A 19,261-nucleotide genomic window follows, 5' to 3' on the forward strand; every position below is an offset into this window, starting at 1 on the left:
TTATCTTCCGATACATATATATAACTATTGATCTGTCTATTAGCTCAATCCATTTTGATCCAGCCAATTTTAGCCCCAACGGCCCATTTGTCACGCCTGACCAACACTGATGAAAATTGATAAAAGCCTAACATCATGCCTAACAAAAAGACACATTCCATCATACACCAAAATGCCAAGGACAAAATACATTGTACGTTTGATTCGGCTTCAGCCAGAAGTAGATTGTGCTAGAAAAAATAGAATAGGTCCATACAGAGAGATCTAGGTTAAAAGGATGCGGAGATGATGATTTACATCTTCAATTCCTTTTTCACACAGATGACATCAATTACATAAGTGATAAACCTCCTCTTGCAGGTTATACTGGGATGGAATAGCTTCGTGTAGCAGTAGAAATCAAGCATTGCACATTAAAAGGGGCACTGTTTTACCACAACATCTGCTACAATCACACAATATACCTATTACCCAAAGCGTTCAAGCTCCTACATGCTGAAATCACAGAATTTTTCACTACCATGCAATTTCCAAATGAGAGTCGACTTTGTCAGGCTGAATGTGTGAGCCATACAGTAGTTGGTCTTCAAGAAGCTGGGCCATATTGTCCACCTCCCAATCAGTACAATTCCTTCTAAATTTCACTACCCAGCCTTGATTACTTGTACATTTGCTCTACTGTTGCCCTGCTGTTTTCTGCAAAACTGGAGAGAACGGGGACCTATCTCTTAGAGGAGTATTCACCACCCAATCGTTATACCAGAAAAGTATTCTTCTGTCATCCTCTAGCTTTAACTGTATCGGTTTTTCGTACTCCTCCCAAAGGCTTCTTATATTCTTCCACAAGCCACAAGTATGAGGGAAACTAACAGAGTTAGTACATTTTAATCTGACACAATTTTCTTCCGAGGAATTTCCACTTGACTTTATCTACACAGCCACTTGAAAAGAAGCCTTTTTTTTTCTGCAACTGTAAATTTCTTATACCCAAACCACCTCCTTTTTTATTTCCTGTAAAAGTTTCCTACACCAGATGAATGGACTTATTTTCCTTGTTCCTTTCCCATAGAAAATCTCTTCTTGGCTTGTCCACCTTTCTCTCTCTCCACCTTTTTCGGCATGGGAAGCAGAGACATCAGCTAAGTTGGCAAAGAATCTTAAATGCTGTTTATTAAATTTATTCTCCCACCAAAGGGAAGGTATTGCTTCTTTCAACCAGATAGCTTTCTTCTCAAAATCCTATACTACTCCTTGCCGAATGCCCTTGGCCCAAGTACATAGTTGGCAAGCTCCTATATTGCATTCCAAGCACTTGCCAGATCTTGTACATTTTGAGTTTCAATACTGAAAATATAAAGTCGCGGCAGCTTATAAAAACAAGTACAATAATAAGCCTCAGTACCCTTACTTGCTCCATCTCTGCATCACAAAAAAGTTAAGACATCATCCACGTATAAAATTTGTGACTCCTACACAAAAAGACATGAAAATAAGATCTCTATTTTGTTAGATTTTCGAAATTCAACATTGTGGTGTTTGCTCACATGTTTGAAGCATATACTATTCTAGTTAAATTTTCTTGACTTAATTACTTAAGTCTATAAACCAACTTGACACCAAGAAATAAGCATTAAAGCATTAAGTTGTGCGGCACTATGTCTTCATTACTAAGTTCAACGATAGACTTAAAACCATGGTAACAGTCTGCATGACTAACAGAATAGGGTGCCAGTCATAAAATCAATTTTAGGTTTACGCAGAAAAACAGGAACGATAGTAATAGTAAATAGAAATAGCAAAGAATGACAGGAGACAGCCTATTATCATCCAAAGTCCAAATGATGATTAATCACGGGGATTGTACTAGGAAGATTGGCCTAACAGGACACCATGTGTTTTGTATCTGGTACACTTCCAGGTTGGACAAGCTACTACCTCCACATACCAGTTTTCATGGGGAGAGTAACAACATCATCTTCCAGAGTGTATTGCTGCAAAGTTGAAGAACAAGATACACAGTACATCAGACAAATGCTTAATAAATAGAAATAATAATTACTAAGCAACAGAGCACGTTTTAAATAGACTTGAATGAAGGTAATCATGTCGACCCACAAGGCATAACCAGTTCACACTGACATTACATAAGCCAAGACCACTAGAAAAAGATCAAGACAAGCACCACTAAGTTTCCTTTCATCTGTCAAGCTGAATGACATCCCTTAGATAAAGAAGTTTCCAATACTGCAGCAGCATTACAAAGTAGATATTTATCTTACTTTTTGCATGTAACAGCTAAGTCATGAAAAAACCAATTAGCCTAACAATAACGGTGGCGGATACATTTAGAGTTTGCTGTAAAATAACCATAATTTTCTGTATTCCTTAAGTCAGTCAAAGATTTCTCCTATGGAGAGATCTACTTCAGGCTCAAACTAGCGATAATCACACAAAGGCAACTTGGTATGTTCCTCCTGCAACACTTCACAGTGACCAACCTGACAGACTGACAGTCCAAGCTTTTCAAGTGAAACAGACAAAAGCATTCAGTTAGGCGCATTCAGTACCTCCATCTTGCTCATAACCTCCGGTTGTGGGAGCAACAAGAACAGTCTACCGAGCCCCAGGGTTCACGAGATATATTTCAACACCATTTCGCAAATGACACAAGCAAAGGATTACAGTATCACTCAGCATTTAGCGAACCAACCTGCACGAGAGAGTGAGTTAATCGAAATAGTTGAAATCAAGTTTTACAGAGGTAAAAGTATACATCAACATACCACATCTCATGAATTCCTTTTTTTGTATTATCACGTCAGGCAACTCTTCCATGGTTCAATATCCTCCTCCTACACAACATTAAAGGAAAGATGTCATTCCTATACTAGAGCCAGAGAGCATCTATAGCTCAAAATATAGTCTATTCTTTAAGGCATTAACCAAGAAGAGATAAGAAGCATCAGCCTGGTGACATAAATCCAGCTTTACAAAAAATGTAAATACTTTTGGAGAGAGCTCCAAATCACTGATATGGGTATCGAAATCGTGAGCATCAACATGTAGCTTCCAGATTCCAAGTGATAGTATCTAAGACTTTTATATCTCCAGTGCTTTCACCAGATATCTATCAGTGCAACTCATGTCACCGGTAAATTTTACAGTTGAGATCACTTAACAGTAAACAGACAGTCAGATGGAGACTCCTAAATTCGACAATCACTTCAGGATATCAGAACATGCATGACTCAATCACCAGACACTAACTTTTTTTAACACCAATTCATAACAAGAAAGCATTACTAAAATTTTCAATTTTTTTACATATTGACCTTTTTCAATGTAGTAATGACACTGCATACAGACCAAACAGCGACAAACTTCTAGTCCAAAGTCTTTACAAACTTCTAAGCTCATAAATGATGTCATCCTCATATGAACATCTATGACTAAAAAATTTGCTCATAAGTAATCTATAGAAGAAAAAAAACAACAGTATCAGTGAGACAACCTAGTTTAGTATTGTGAGTTCAAAGTTCTACGAGTTTCTATTGACAAATTTTTTGATCTTGGCTTGTAAGCTCCCTTTAAAGCAAGGGTGTATGCACTTTACCCAAGGGACTTCTCCATCAGAAAATATTACTTCATACATAAATAAATAATATGCAATAATAAAAACATGTGAGTTGTGTTTAAACCACTAGGAGTTCAGCAAACTATTTTATCTCAGATCAACAAGCATAGGAAAGGCATGTTACCAAAGTAGAAGAGCAATCTCCAAAACTTGAGATAATTTTATTTTTGTAAGAATTAAACTTGTTTACTTAGACAGAACATAATCCCCCCGACCCCCACCCCCCACCCCCCCACCCCAAAAAAAAATCATTTCAAATTCTATAAACAGTGACCACTCATTTAGGACAAAATCAGGTGACCCCCAAAACGGGAAAAAGGTTGTAAAGAAAACAAATGGCTAAAACCAGTTACATGATAGAAGAGCAGTCTGTTTGAGAATGTTTGTTAGTTATTTGGAGTTTGGATGGTACCTTTAGGGAATCAATTCATTCTTAAGATCATATGATCATCATAGGTTTTCCGAGAGAGAGTAAGCTCAGATTCTTGCTGAACTCAACTACAGAACTTTGCTATAGACGGAATAAGCTGTCGAGTCAAAACATCTCAACCAACTGAAACAGCCACCTCCTGGATTTCGTCTGAGCTGGATGCACCAAAATCAACACTAGTAGACCTTTCCGTATGCACATTTCTGATGTTTACCTGATGAACTAGCTCATCGATCAATTCTGCATATGCTTCCCTTGGAATGATTCCGGAAGTTGAAACATCAGTCAATAGAGTAAAGAGTGAAGCAGAATGGCGGGATCTATACAGGAGATTTTTCATAAACCTCAGACTTAAATGGTCAACTTCAACACTAGCATCAACCATTTCAAGTAAGATCTCTTCAACCATGCTAACATCACTTCTTTTACAGAAACCCGAGAGAATCAGATTATAGGTCTGTTTACTTGGGGCTAGACTAACCTCCTTCATTTGGCGGAACAAGACATAAGCTTCTCCAACTTCACCACCAGTAAGAAGTCCACTAATGGCAATACTGTAAAAAACATCATCTAGTTGGGACTTCCCTGAAGCGGCTTTCCTGATTAAGCTAATAGCTTTGTGAAATTTACCAGATTTTATTAGCCCATTTATTATCACAGTAATTATGTGAGAATCAAGCCCAACATAACTTCTAAGAAGTCCATGGTACACCTTGACTGCCTCTCCTATCCTACCTGACCTGCATAATCCAGTCAATAATCCAGCAAAGGTATATTTATCTGCTACGAAGCCTCTATCTATCATGTCATTGTAAAATTCAATGGCACCAACAGGATAACCAGCTTTGCTGAAATAGCTAAGGAAAGAGTTACAAGCAACTAAATCAGGTTGGATCTTGAAGCCAGTTATGAGCAGAGGTAGTTCAACGAATTGCTTAGAGAGACAAACGGTTGTAATCAGAGAACAAAGAGTATAAGAATCGGGTATTAGTCTTTGCTCCCGCAAAAGGAAGAAAGCATTAATTGCATCTTGATACCTCCCCATTTTAGAGAGGCAGTCTATTAACACATTACAAAGAACCAAATCAGGGGAGCATCCTTTTGATTCCATGGTATCCAAGATCCCAAATGCCTTGCTTGGCATCTGGGACTCAAAAAATCCCTTGATCAATGATGTGCAAGTTACAACATTTGGTGAATACCCACTCTCTACCATCTTCTTAAGTAAATGACTCGCAGCATCCATGTTCCCAGCTTTACAGTGAACATGTATTAATATACTCCAAACTCTCTCACATATAGGAACACCCAAAACTACCATCAGACCCAATATCTGTTTTGCCTCTGCTATGCAACCTCCTTTACAATAACAATTCAAAATCACAAAAAATGTCTCCTGGTTAGGATAATACTGTTTCCTCAACATTATTGTAAGTACATCCTGAAGATTAACCAAATCATTGAGCTTACACAAGTTACACACAGCAATGCTATACGACAAAAAATTTGGAACCTGGGTTTCTTTCAAAACTCTAAGTGCCACTTCGACACGCTCAATCTTGAACAATACATCCATTACAATATTCCTAGAAAAAGTATTTGGAGTATAACCATATCTAAGTATTTCCTCAAAGGCCTCGAAAACTCTATCATACATTCCACCAAACCAATAAATTCTAAGCAAAAACAACAAAGTTTGTGGCTTTATTACACAACCAACCTCCTCTAATCCCTTAATAATCCCTTTCACTGTTCTAAATCTCTGCGTCAACCGAGACAGAATACTAACTATGTGGGTCAATGTGCCCCTATCATGAAAGTAATTGGGTTGCCTTGCACACCACAAGAAAAAAGAAAAAGCAAGAATGTCAGAACGGCAATTTGATATAGTTGTATGTACAATTCTAGGGGTGAGTATAATTTTGGAATTTTCAGGAAACTTCTGGTAATGTCTAGAAGAAAAGGAACCTTGTGGGTTATCAGCAAAACATTGAATTTGTGAGCATAGACTTCGAAATGAGGGAAAAGATTCCATTTTGAGCATTCGATGTGAAGCAATTCTTCCACTGGAGAACCATTTCCATAACATTTCCAGTATATAATACCAAGAAACATAGAAGGCAGCATAAAGAGATAGGGGAGAGATTCAGGCCGACATTTTTTGTCTACATTAATGAGTTTGTTGAAAATGGAGCTTGGAAGTTGGCCATGTGCTGGTAAAACCCTGCAGACCAACAAAACCCTAGAAGACGATGACCCGACTGAATCCAAGACCCATATAGCGCGCTTTTTGGAGGGGGAAAATGCCATAAATAGTTCATACAGTTACTACAACTAAAATTGGTCCCTAATTTAATCCTGTAACTATTTAAATATTTAACAATTTTGATTTCTTAATTATATATTTATCGATTTTCAGGAAATACAACTAAGATGGTTTGGGCATGTGAAGAAGAGAGACACAGATGACTCAGTGCGGAGGTGTGAGAAATTGGCCATGGATGATTTCAGAAGAGGTAGGGGTAGGCCGAAGAAATATTGGGGAGAAGTGATTAGACAGGACATGACACAATTACAGCTTACCGAGGACATGACCTTAGATAGAAGGGTGTGGAGGACCCATATTAGGGTAGAAGGCTAGAACATAGTCTCATTATTCCTCCGTATTAGTACGCGCATTAGCTCACTATAATTTCTTGTGCTCTGACTTTTGTTATTATCTTTCTATTACTTTCGGTACTTTGATTACTCTATTTTATCTGTGTTGCTTTCGTTATTTGCGTTATTTGTTATTTGTTTTTCCATATCGCTTTGAACTTCTTAGCCTTATCTGACCTCTTTTTATGCTTCTTTTGAGCCGAGGGTCTCTCGGAAACAGCCGTCCTACCTTGGTAGGAGTAAAGTCTGTGTACACTTTACCCTCCCCAGACCCCACGTTGTGGGATTTTACTTGTTGTTGTTGTTGTTGTTGTTGTTGTTGTTGTTGTTGTTGTTGTTGTATATTTATCGATTTTAGTCTCTTAATTATATATACTTAACTTATTTAATCCTTTAAGTATACAAAAACTTATCAATTTGGGTCTTTCTTCATTTTTTATATAAATAATTTAGATTTATACTAACGAAACTCATGTCTTCATAAAATTAAATTTTTAATCCATTTTTTCAGTTGTTTCTCTCACTCTGCTACTTTTTCTTCAAATTACTCTTATGAAAAGAATAATAACATCAACGATTCAAAATTAAATTAATGAGGAAAGAAGATATAAGTTCTAATTTTATTCAATGAAAGATAAAATGAAGCATATTATTATTGTTAATGATTTAAGTATGCTATGCTTCCTTCTTTAACGATTTACGATACATAATTATCATGAATTCTTTTAATTTTATTTTTCATACAAAAGAAAAATAAGAGATTTTATCTTATTACTTAAATTCTCTATGTAAAATAAAATGAATAAAATAATAAAATCGATCTATTTCAAAATTTTAAAAAAAACTAATAAAAATAAACAACTGGTTGGGAAAGCAAGAGAACGCTTCGCGTTTTCTTATCTTCTTCCCGCCCTAGGAGTAGCACAAAAAGAGGGATTAGCATTATTGACCCAATGATAAAGCATTAAATTGCAAATCAACCATTTTAGAAAATTTAACTTCTGAAAAATTAAATAAATTCCCTTTAATAAAGTCGTTGGAGTACAAAATTTAGAATCAAAACATGTGAGAATAGAAATTTTTAATTTTATTATCATTTTAAGAAATTCGTTTCTATTAAATATAAATAAATCTCTCTCCACACCTAACAGATAATAATCTTTCTTTTTTTATAATAACCTAGATAACTTATCCGTGCTGTGTTGTCATGAATAACCTCATTAATTTACAGATGATTCTTTCTATTATCTGAATATTGCAATAGCTTAAAGATTGATCATTACTAAAACTAAATTACAGGCTCTTGTCACACATATCAAGAGATTCTAATAAATGATGAAAAAGTCTTCCTTTTTTATCATCTTATATATTATGTATTTTCGGAAAGCAATATTTGTTCCTTAATATAATTAATTTCTCAATATTGAATAATTTTTCATGCAAGCATAATTCTCTATCTTTTTTTACATTAAAAGTAGTAAAATATTCAGTTTTACGGCATATATTATACTTTTTTTTCAAGAAATACATGATATATAAAGTTTTTTAAAAATTTATCACTATTAAAATCAATGATTAATTTAAATAAAATGGACTTGTTGATAAAGAGACTACAATTTAAGCCAACGATTATCTTGTTTGAACATTGTTGAGCACAATGTTCTTTCAATAATCTTTAACCTCCAGAACTGCTAATTATAACATCATAATTTAAATCGAGTTTACGACATGTCGGGTCAGGATCCCAAATAAATTTAAGTTGTGATGATACTTCATCTAAAATCATTGGACGGACTTAATAACACAAATTGATCACTCAACATGATACAAATAAGACACGAATAAATAAATTGAAAATAAATAAAAGTTGTAACACCTTCTTAAAGTGGAAATAAGAATCTAATATTTTTTCTCTGAATTTTTCAGACTTAAATCTGTTAGAGTCTTTTAAATTAAGTTTTTCTTCATTTTTTTAAAAAAATTAAGTGACGACTCTTTAGTTTTTCTAAAATTTATTTTTTTCTCTATAAAGTTAAAATTAATTTTAAATCATTTTTCCCAACATAACGCACGTGTATCACACGTGTTTGTCAAGTCATGAAGTAAAGCAAAGTTTTGAATATATAATTATAGAACTAAAAAAGTAATTTATAAATTTACGTGAATCACTGTATTATGATTTGTTTATTGCAATCAAGACGATTGAATGTCGTCTAAACTGATAATATTGGATAGTCTGACGCATTTTTACTGAATCAAATAAAGATATCCAACATTGCAGATGAACAAACAAATTACAGTTTAATTAGATTTAAGTGATTTTTTGTTACTCCTATTATATTTTTATTATTACATAGAAATATATAGTTAAATGTATCTTACCTACTACTTACTTATATATGATATTCTTGGTAATAACTTTTCTTTTACTTTGTATGTTGAAATAACTCTAATTCTAATTAGTAAAAATCAGAGTATTACCAAATATGTGATGAAAGAAAACCAAGTAACATGTTAAAATAGTATAAGACAAAGTTACTTCGGGTGCAATATTAAATCAAAAAATAACAACAACATAAAATTCCTTAATATTATTGTGCAAATTCTGTTAAGTGATTTCAAGTATTTTGCACAAAATAAATTCATTCATAGCAGCAAAATCAATAATATGATGAGACAATGCTCACAGTAGAACGTTTAAAGGATGATACTACAACAATTTTAATTACCCATTTAAAAAAATATTATAGTCAAATAATTTTTAGATACATCATAATTTAATCAACTATTACGCATTAAAATGTGCAATTTATAGAAACAGCACCTTCATAAATGAATTTTTTTTTCAATGTCAATATTGATCATGTATATAAATAATGAAACATTCCCTTGAGGTTACATTCACAAATTACAGCAAGCTGCATTAGGAAATCAAAGATAACAGTGAAATAGAGAAAGCTAATTTCAAAATAATGCGAACTCACTTAAAATGTAATTATCTCCAAATTATAATCACTTAAAATGCATCTCAGTTCAATAACAAATTAAAGAGTAATACCTAAAAAGGTCACTCAAGCATGAGAATTTATGTAATAAGGTTATTGGACTTTGTTTTGTATCAATAAAATCACTCAACCAAATAAATTATTTAAAAAAATAATCTAATTAAAATGGCAAAATACACAATGTTTTTGCACAATTACACCTAAAATCATTCATCATTATTTTGAAGAACTTATGTTGATTGAAAAACTCTTCCCACTACTTTTGTTTTTCAAGCACTCTACATCTCTCAAATTGTTGTCATTTTCTTTACATAACTTATGATTTTTTTTATATATATCCTTTTCGATTGTACAATAACTCTAATAACAAAATATAGTCTAACTCATTCTGATCATTTTTTTCTTTGGTATTTTTCATGTTCCAACTGGTTGACTTCAATCTACCAAAGGTGAAAGCAAAGTCAAAAAGGATTGCTAAGAAAAAGTAAAAGTTAGGCAAAGTTAGGCAACAACTTTCTTTTGACAAATCTGTTGCCAGCCTTTTTGTCACGCGTTTTGAGTAACGAAAATGCGTATACGCATTTTCTTTCTACTATAAATAGAGGGCCTATTGCCCTCATTTAGAACATCCCAAAAAGTGAGAGAAAGAATACAAAGAGAGTTATACACCAAGATAAATATTGTAGTCTTGAGTATCCTCTTTAGTGAGTTATTCCTTCTACAAGAGAGGAGTGTTTATTATTGTTTTCTCCTTATATTTGAGAGCAGTGTATTTCCATATTTTAATAGTAAAATTCTTCTACCCTGTGGTTTTTCCCCTTTATCTGTTTGAGGAATTTTCATGTAAAATTCTCGTGTCCAATTTATTTTTATTTTTTATTATTATATCAAACTTTAGTTGTGGTGCTTTCTCACCCCAACAGTGGTATCAGAGCCCTCAGTTATTCTGTCTATTTTATGCGAATGTACTATTCATGAATGGTAAATTTTTGTCATAGTAAATTCAGTGAAAAGTACTATTTACATGAATAGTAAATTTTGGTGACGGTATAGTTTATCACGATTATTCGCAAAAATATTCAGAAACGATCTAGAATGGTGTGAAGAAAATAACAATTGTCGAATACAATAAAGTTTGACGTTGAAAAATTCAATGAGACTAATTTCTCATTGTGAAAAATAAAAATAAAAGCGATATTGAGAAAAAATAATTGTTTAGCTGCAATTGAAGGAAGGCTCACAGACTTTGTTGATGACAGCAAATGGAACGACATAGATAGCAACGCAGTTGCCAATCTACACTTGGCACTAGCTGATCAAATGTTGTCTAGTGTGGCTGAAAAGCGGACGGCGAAGAAAATATGAGATACTCTTACGGAATTATATGAGGCCAAGTCTTTGCATAATAAAATCTTCTTAAAAAGAAGATTGTATACTCTTCGAATGGTAGAGTCCATGTCAGTTACTGAACACATCAATATTTTGAATACTTTATTTTCGCAACTTACAACAATGGATTGCAAAATAGAGGGGACTGAACGTGCGAAGCTTCTACTTCAAAGTCTGTCTGACTCATATGATCAACTCATCATCAACCTGACAAACAATACAGACAGTCTAGTGTTCGATGAAATTACAGCCGCTATCTTAGAAGAAGAAAATCGACGCAAAAATAAGAAAGACAGACAAGCAAGTTCACAGCAAGCTGAAGCTTTGATGATGGTAAGAGGAAGACCAACGGAATATGGCCCTAGTGGGAGTCACAATCATGGTAGATCTCAATCAAGAAGTAAGAAGAATATCAAGTATTACAACTATGGCAAGAAAGAGCATTTCAAGAAAGATTACCGGTTCAAGAAGAAGAGTGAACACCCGAAGCCATCAAATGCTCAAGGAAATATTGCATGTACCTCGAATGATGGCGATATTTTATGTAGTGAAGCAATATCAAATAATGAAGGCAAAAAATGTTTCACTGATGTCTGGATCATGGACACATGAGCAATATGGCACATGACTTTCCGGAGATAATAGTTTCATCAATATAATCCTATCTCAGGAGCGTCTATTTTCATGGGAAACGATCATGATTTGGATGTTATTGGTATTGGGTCCATCAAAATAAAAATGTATGATGGAATGATACGCATCATCCAGGAGGTACGACATGTAAAATACTTGAGGAAGAATCTATTGTCTTTGGGACAATTAGATGATAATGGATGTTCATATAAGACTCATGGTGGAGTCATGAAAATATCCAAAGGAGCGCTTGTAGTGATGAAAGTGGAAAAATTTCTGCAAATCTATATGTGCTTAAAGGTGAAACACACCATGAAGGAGAAGCATCAACCGCGTCAGCAAGTTCATTTGAAGAATCAACAATGATATGACAACATAAACTTGGCCATATATCGAAACGAGGTTTGAAGATTCTTACTGAGCAAAAGCTTCTTCTAGGGCTCAAAAAGTTTTCACTACCCTTTTGTGAGCATTGTGTTACCAGTAAGCAAAATAGACTAAAGTTTAGCAGTTCCTCTGCTAAAAGTAAAGAAATATTAGATCTGGTCCACTCTGATGTCTGGCAAGCACCGGTGAAGTCCCTAGGAGGAGGAAAATATTTTGTGTCATTTATCGATAATTACTCCAGGAGAAGTTGGGTATATCCAATCAAGAGAAAGGCAAATGTTTTTCTAGTCTTCAAAGAGTTCAAAGCGTAGGTGGAACTTGAATTTAAGAAAAAGATCAAGTGTTTGAGGACAAATAATAGAGGAGAATATACTGGTGATGAATTTGATAATTTCTGTAAAACAAAAAGATATTAAAAGGCAGTTCACGGTAGCATATACTCCATAACAAAATGGAGTAGCAGAGCGGATGAACAGAACCTTATTAGAACGAACAAGAGCTATGTTGGCAACTGCAGGGTTGGAAAAATAATTATGGGCAGAAGCAGTCAAAACTGTCTGTTATGTGATCAATCGGTCACCATCAACCGCAATTGATCTAAAAATGCCAATGGAGATATGGACAGGAAAACCAACTGATTATTCTCGCTTACATATATTCGGAAGTCCTGTTTATGTTATGTACAACAACCAAGAAAAATTGAAGTTGGATCCAAAATCCAGGGAATGCATTTTCTTAGGATATGCTGATGGAGTCAAGGGGTATCGCTTGTGGGATCCCACTACCTGCAAAGTGGTAATCAGCAGGGATGTTGTATTTATTGAAAATAAGATACAAGCAAAAGAATGTAGCACTTCAAAAGAAAAATCAAAGACTACTACAGTTGAAGTTGAAGAAATAGAAAAAGTTCCAGTTTCTTCTGAAGCAGCACCAAAGCATGAAGAACAAGAGCAAGTTGAGATCGAAACTCCACAAGTTCGAAGGTCAACTAGGGAGAGAAGAGAACCAATTTGACACTCAAATTATTCTATGGAGAGCAATGTTGCATACTGTCTATTAACGGAATATGGAGAACTTTCAACTTTTCACGAGGCTATGAAAGACCAAGAATTATCCCCGTGGATGACAGCAATGCAAGAAGAAATTGAAGCTCTTCATAAAAAGAAAATATGAGATCTTGTTCAATTACCACAAGGAAGGAAGGCCATTGGAAAAAAATGGGTCTACAAGATCAAACGCAATGGTAATGATCAAGTAGAGAAGTATCGTGCAAGATTAGTGGTGAAAGGATTCGCTCAGAAAGAAGGTATAGACTTTAATGAGATATTTTCTCCATTGGTTCGACTTACAACAATTCGATGGTCCTGATGATGTATGCTATATTTGACTTGTACTTGGAGCAGTTAGATGGTAAAACTGTATTTCTTCATGGAGAGCTTGAAGAAGAAATTTACATGTTCCAACCAGAAGGTTTTGAAGAACAGGGAAAAGAGAACTTGGTTTGCAGGTTGAATAAATCTCTATATAGTCTCAAACAGGAGCTGAGATGTTGGTATAAGAGATTTGATTCCTTCATTATAAGCCTTGGATACAACAGACATAGTTCAGATCCTTGTGTTTATTACAAGAGATTTGGTGATGAAGATTTTGTTATTTTGCTGTTGTATGTTGATGACATGTTGGTAGCAAGCCCCAACAATGATCGTTTGACAAATTTAAAGGCACAGTTGGCTAGGGAGTTTGAAATGAAGGACTTAGGACCAACAAATAAGATTCTAGGGATGCAAATTTACCGAGACAGAAATAATAGGAAAATTTGGCTTTCTCAAAAGAACTACTTGAAGAAAATCTTGCGACTCTTCACGATGCAAGACTGTAAGTCAATTTCTACCCACTTCCTATTAATTTCAAGTTATCCAAGAGTATAAGTCCTAACAATAAAGCAAAGAGGATAGAGATGTCTTGAGTACCGTATGCCTCAACCGTGGAAAGTTTAATGTTCACCATGGTATGTACAAGACCTGATATTGCACAAGCAGTGGGAGTGATCAGTCAATACATGGCTAATCCTGGTAGAGAGCATTGGAATACTATTAAGAGGATCCTGAGAAATATCAAGGGTACCTTATATGTTGCAATGTGTTATGGAGGATCTGTTAAAGGTTATGTTTATTCAGATTATGCAGGTGATCTTGATAAAAGCAAGTCTACCACAGGTTATGTGTTTACTCTTGTTGGAGGAGCTGTAAGTTGGGTTTCAAAACTGCAATCTATCGTGGCTACATCTACGACGAAAGAAGAATATGTAGCAGCTACACAAGCTAGCAAAGAAGCAATATGGATGCAGATGTTACTGGAAGAGCTCGGGCACAAACAAGAAAAGGTTGCTCTATTTTGTGACAATCAGAGTGCTTTGCATCTTGCAAAGAATACGATATTTCATTCAAGGACAAAGCACATACGAGTTCAGTATCACTTTGTTCGTGAGAAGGTGGAAGAAGGCAGTGCGGATATTTAGAAAATTTATACTAATGACAACCTAACAAATATATTTACAAAGCCAATCAACAGTAACAAGTTTATATGGTGTCGATCTTCTATTGGCCTAGCAGAAATGTAACATTGCAGTAATTGGGTAGAAAAGATGGTGTAAAAACTTAATTGATTTTCTATTAAATCTTCAAGTGGGAGAATGAAACAAAAAAAGTAAAAGTTAGGCAAAGTTAGGCAATAACTTTCTTTTGACAAATTAGTTGCCAGCCTTTTTGTCACGCATTTTGAGTAACGAAAATGCGTATACGCATTTTCTTTCTACTATAAATAGAGGGACTATTGCCCTCATTGAGAACATCCCAAAAAGTGAGAGAAAGAATACAAAGAGAGTTATACACCAAGATAAATATTGTAGTCTTGAGTATCCTCTTTAGTGAGTTGTTCCTTTTACAAGAGAGGAGTGTTAATTGTTGTTTTCTCCTTGTATTTGAGAGAAGTGTATTCCCATATTTTAATAGTAAAATTCTTCTACCCCGTGGTTTTTCCCCTCTATCTGTTTGAGGGGTTTCCATGTAAAATTTTCGTGTCCAATTTATTTTCATTATTTATTATTATATCAAACTTTAGTTGTGGTGCTTTCTCACCCCAACAAAAGGTGGTCACTAAACGGTAGCAACTATTCGAAAAAGGTAAATAGGTTTATTATGTAAGTATATATCTATTTTTAGGTTTTAAAATTAAAGTATTTAGACAAATAATATAAAGGATATTTAGGTAGTTTAACTTTTTTTTTTTGGGAACAGACCCTACACGAGACTCCCACCTCTCGTGCACAGTCAGGGGTTGAGCATCACCTCCAAGCCTTAACATAAATAAACAAAGTAAAAATACATGGAGGGGGACATAAAACCTTACCTCCGATCCTATGGTGGTTCCCAAGTCGGCTAACCTATTAAGGTCGGCTAACTCATCCCCGATACAAAAAAGATACTAACTATAACTAGAAAGCAATAAACCTATGAGAGGACTCCTCCCGGTACAAATCGACCAAGAAAGCATAAATGAGGGAAACTCTCCCCTTCCATGAGAAAAATTAAAAGTAGCCTATACTAGTCCTATTCAACTACGCTATGTACCAGACATAGCTACATTGAAGAAGAACAAGTATATGAAACTTCTATCTCGCATGGGATGGGAAAATTCTTTTCATCTTTGCCCTTTTTAGTCTTGTCATACCAAGTAAGTCCCAATGGAGGGTGCATCCACTTCAGGATCGAGTATATATCAGCTAAGGAGGATGAAATGAGATGAAGTATATTGAGTTGTAGCAACCAGCAGCCTTGTAGTTGTTGTTGAGGAAGGCCTTGAAGAGATTTGTTGCATGCTGCAACTTGAAAGTGCAGCAGTTTTGAGTGTGGCAACTGTTATGGAGTTGAACTGGTGTTGCCTTGCACATAGGAGGGATCATGTGATGCTGTGGTTGTTCAGCCCATCCAGTAGAGGAGCTTCTTTTGTGCCTATATTCAAGTAAATAAACCAACAAGGGTCTCCAAAGAGTTTGTCTGAAGTATGGCTGCTGTAGTATGTGAGGAGTGTTGGATGGTGTTGATGTGGTCCTAGCCTGCCATGCTTTAGTTTCTCTTCGTTTGCATCTATGGACAAGCTGTTTTTGGTGAGCCCTCTTTGTGGTGAGAGTTGTCTCCTTGGGACACCTGCATAGACACACCAAACCAGAACAACATACAAAACAAACTTGCCAGCTATTGTACCTAGTACTATTGGAGTTGCAGCTTGGGTGCAGCATTGTTGCTGCAGTAACTGGTGCAGGTGTTGAGCTGCACCTCTATAAGCATCCTCTTGGTGCCTCCAAAGAAGACTTGATCAGCTCCTTTGAAGTTGCCTTATGTGCCTGCACATAACAAGTGCAAGGAGCTCCAGGAGCTATGAGATTCAATGGATTTGCTGCAGGTGTTGCAGTGAATGGATTGGCTTGAGTGTAGAGTTGATGTTTTGATGAAGTCCTAGCTTGGAAGATTGCTGTCTCTATGTTAATGCCTTTTATTTGCCAAGATGCCCCATCAGATGAAGAGGTACTTTGCTTGTTGTTGCTTTTTAGGTACAACAGTAGGGGATTCCTCATTTGGATGGTGGTCAAATCCTTGGGATACCTGCTCAGACAAACAAAACCAATATACCACATAACCAAACACATTTGCAAGCTACTGTAACTAGTACTAGTAACTTGTAGTTGTTCCTTGTGTGCTGCAGGATGGTGGAGATGTTGATGTATGTATCTCCTTGTTGCTTCCAAAGAAGAATTGATCAGCTCCTTTGAGTAAATATGTGCCAGCACATAACAAATAAAAGAGCAAAGAGCTGCAGGGGTCTTGTGGTGCATGTTTGTTGCTGCATGTATTTCAGAAGATAAATTGTCCTTGTTGTAGGGTTGCTGTATTGTTGAAGTCCTATCTTGGAAGGCTGCATTCTCTATGTTGATTCCTTTCATTTGCCAAGGTTCCCCATCAGTTGTTGTACCTGCACAAAAAATATCACAAAAAAACAAATAGCCAACCAGACAGAAAAACCAGGCTGGTCTTGTGCATGGGTCTTAGAGATTCTATTTGATTTGATGGTTGTATCTGTGATGTCTTCTATGTATTTATTGTCAGTGCATATTGATGAATCAATCCAGCAACCTGCAACAATACAACAAACAACCAAAGGCAAGAAAGAACTTGCACCAGCTAGCAAAAAGAAAAGGACCTCCAAAAGTACTTTGGGGTCTGTTAGGATTTTCAACATCGCTCGACTAATGTCTCCAATTATCCAATTGAGTTGAAACTTCTTGAGATATCCCCAAACAACCCTTTCTTTAGTTCTGCAAGATTTTGAGGCTTTTTGGACAAGTTGGAAAAAAGGCACCCTCTTTAGACTTAAGGTAGCTGACTTTTCAAGGTCGCTCGCCTAATGTCTCCAATTGTCCGTTTGTGATGAAACTTCTTGGGCCTTATCCCTATAGTATTTGCTGTAATCCTGCAAAGTTTGGAGGCCTTTGGACAGGTCCACATGGTGCAACTCACCCTGCACATGCTGCCCTGCTGAAGCTTAGATATAGATGTTGTAGTTGTAGTGTTATTGATGTATCTTATGAACTCCAAGATGCTGTGAGTGATTGCAACTCCTCTTGTGGATGATGTTTGTGTCTGCTGAATTCCCTGCTTTACTTCTAGCATTGTGTTATTATTTCTACTGAAGCAATAAACAAGGGAGACTCTCCCCTTACAATAGAAAATAACTAGGTGGAATAAGAAGAAGTAAAACAAATTATAGGTAAGTAGTCTATTATACATTGGGAATGAGATCAGTCAAGAGGGTAGTTTGATTCTTTTCAGAGTTTTCCTTCTGAAACTTGCCATTCCTAGCTTGTCCATCTTGATGTAACCTTTTGTTTCCTGTGGTAGCTGATGGATGTTGTAGAAGTATTGTGTATCATTGAACCTGTGGCTACATTTTGATAAGGTATCTGCAGGATGGTTTGCTTCTCTGAATATATGTTTACAATGAAAGAATTCCAATTGTTGGACCAGGGATTGTAATTTTGTAATATATCTGTGAATGCTCCAAGGTGGCTTAAGGTCTTGTTTCAGCCACTTAGTCAATAATTGAGAATCAACTTCCAATATCACTCTATTATGTCCATGTTGAATACACCAAGTGAGGCCAATAGTTGCTGCCTGCACCTCTGCTTGGTTATTAGTAGCCATTCCCAATGGAGTTGCAAAGGCATATATTAAGTTACCATTGTGGTCTCTTAGTATTCCCCCTGCTCCAATTTTCCCAGGGTTGTCTAATGCACTCCCATCAGTATTCAATTTCACAACGGAAGATGGAGGTCTGATCCACATAACTTTGGTCACTCTCATGTCTTGTTGACACTGTTCTATCATAGGAACCAGTTCCTTCCAACTCTGTGGCCACTTAATGTAGGGGAAAACATTATGTATCAGCATGTAAAGGTCCTTGACTATGGAGAATTTAACTCTAGTAGTACTCGATTTCTTTCCTCCATACTTACTTGCACATCTATTCTTCCATATATGCCAACATACAAAGATAGGAGTGGCCTGCAACATGAGCTTCTGAGCCTCATTACTGGACTTGGCAGTCCACCACTTCATTAGTATGCTTCTCAGTGAGCAGGACCCTTGCATTATCCCCCATGAGCTAGAGAAGTGTTGCCAAATATACTTGGCAAAATTTCCTGAAGCAAATATGTGATCTACATTGTCCAATCCTGGCCTGTAACAACAAGAACATGCTGCTGGTACTATTCCAAATTGGACAAGTTTATCATTAGTAGGGAGTTTCTATCTTAGAGCTCTCCATAGTAGAAAAGACACTTTGAAGGGAATGTTAGTGTGCCACGTGCACCCATCAGTCAGGGTCTTGGCTCTTTTCTTTCTAACTAATTCCCATGCTGATTTAGAAGTAAAGTTGCCATGTGAAGTCAACTTCCAGCATGCTTGATTAACTGTGTTAGGGTGATAGTCTATCTCAGTGTCTAGTATCTGCTGCACCAGCTGAGGTGGGGTATATTTTCTGATTTTCTGCACATTCCGCTCCCCATTCTCA

The 19,261-nt window shown here is 35.8% G+C and overlaps 1 protein-coding gene across 3 annotated transcripts; it reads right to left on the reverse strand.

Moving 5' to 3' along the window:
• LOC129887203 (putative pentatricopeptide repeat-containing protein At1g16830) lies at positions 1–6,360 on the reverse strand. 3 transcript variants are annotated; one of them, XM_055962202.1, is made up of 5 exons: positions 4,047–6,360; positions 2,784–2,852; positions 2,568–2,710; positions 1,946–1,991; positions 1–1,419 (listed from the first exon to the last, which is right to left on the reverse strand). In XM_055962202.1, exon 1 carries the CDS (start codon positions 6,151–6,153, stop codon positions 4,180–4,182), a length of 1,974 nt encoding a protein of 657 aa, XP_055818177.1. In that variant the 5' UTR covers positions 6,154–6,360; the 3' UTR covers positions 1–1,419; positions 1,946–1,991; positions 2,568–2,710; positions 2,784–2,852; positions 4,047–4,179. The 3 variants fall into 3 exon arrangements, with proteins under 3 accessions (XP_055818177.1, XP_055818178.1, XP_055818176.1); XM_055962203.1 differs by having other exon boundaries at positions 1,936–1,991; XM_055962201.1 differs by lacking the exon at positions 1–1,419 and having other exon boundaries at positions 1,625–1,991.
• Positions 6,361–19,261: the final 12,901 nt, after the last annotated feature.

The sequence above is a fragment of the Solanum dulcamara genome, chromosome 4, assembly GCF_947179165.1.
Source record: "Solanum dulcamara chromosome 4, daSolDulc1.2, whole genome shotgun sequence".
Classification (NCBI taxonomy): Eukaryota; Viridiplantae; Streptophyta; class Magnoliopsida; order Solanales; family Solanaceae; genus Solanum; species Solanum dulcamara.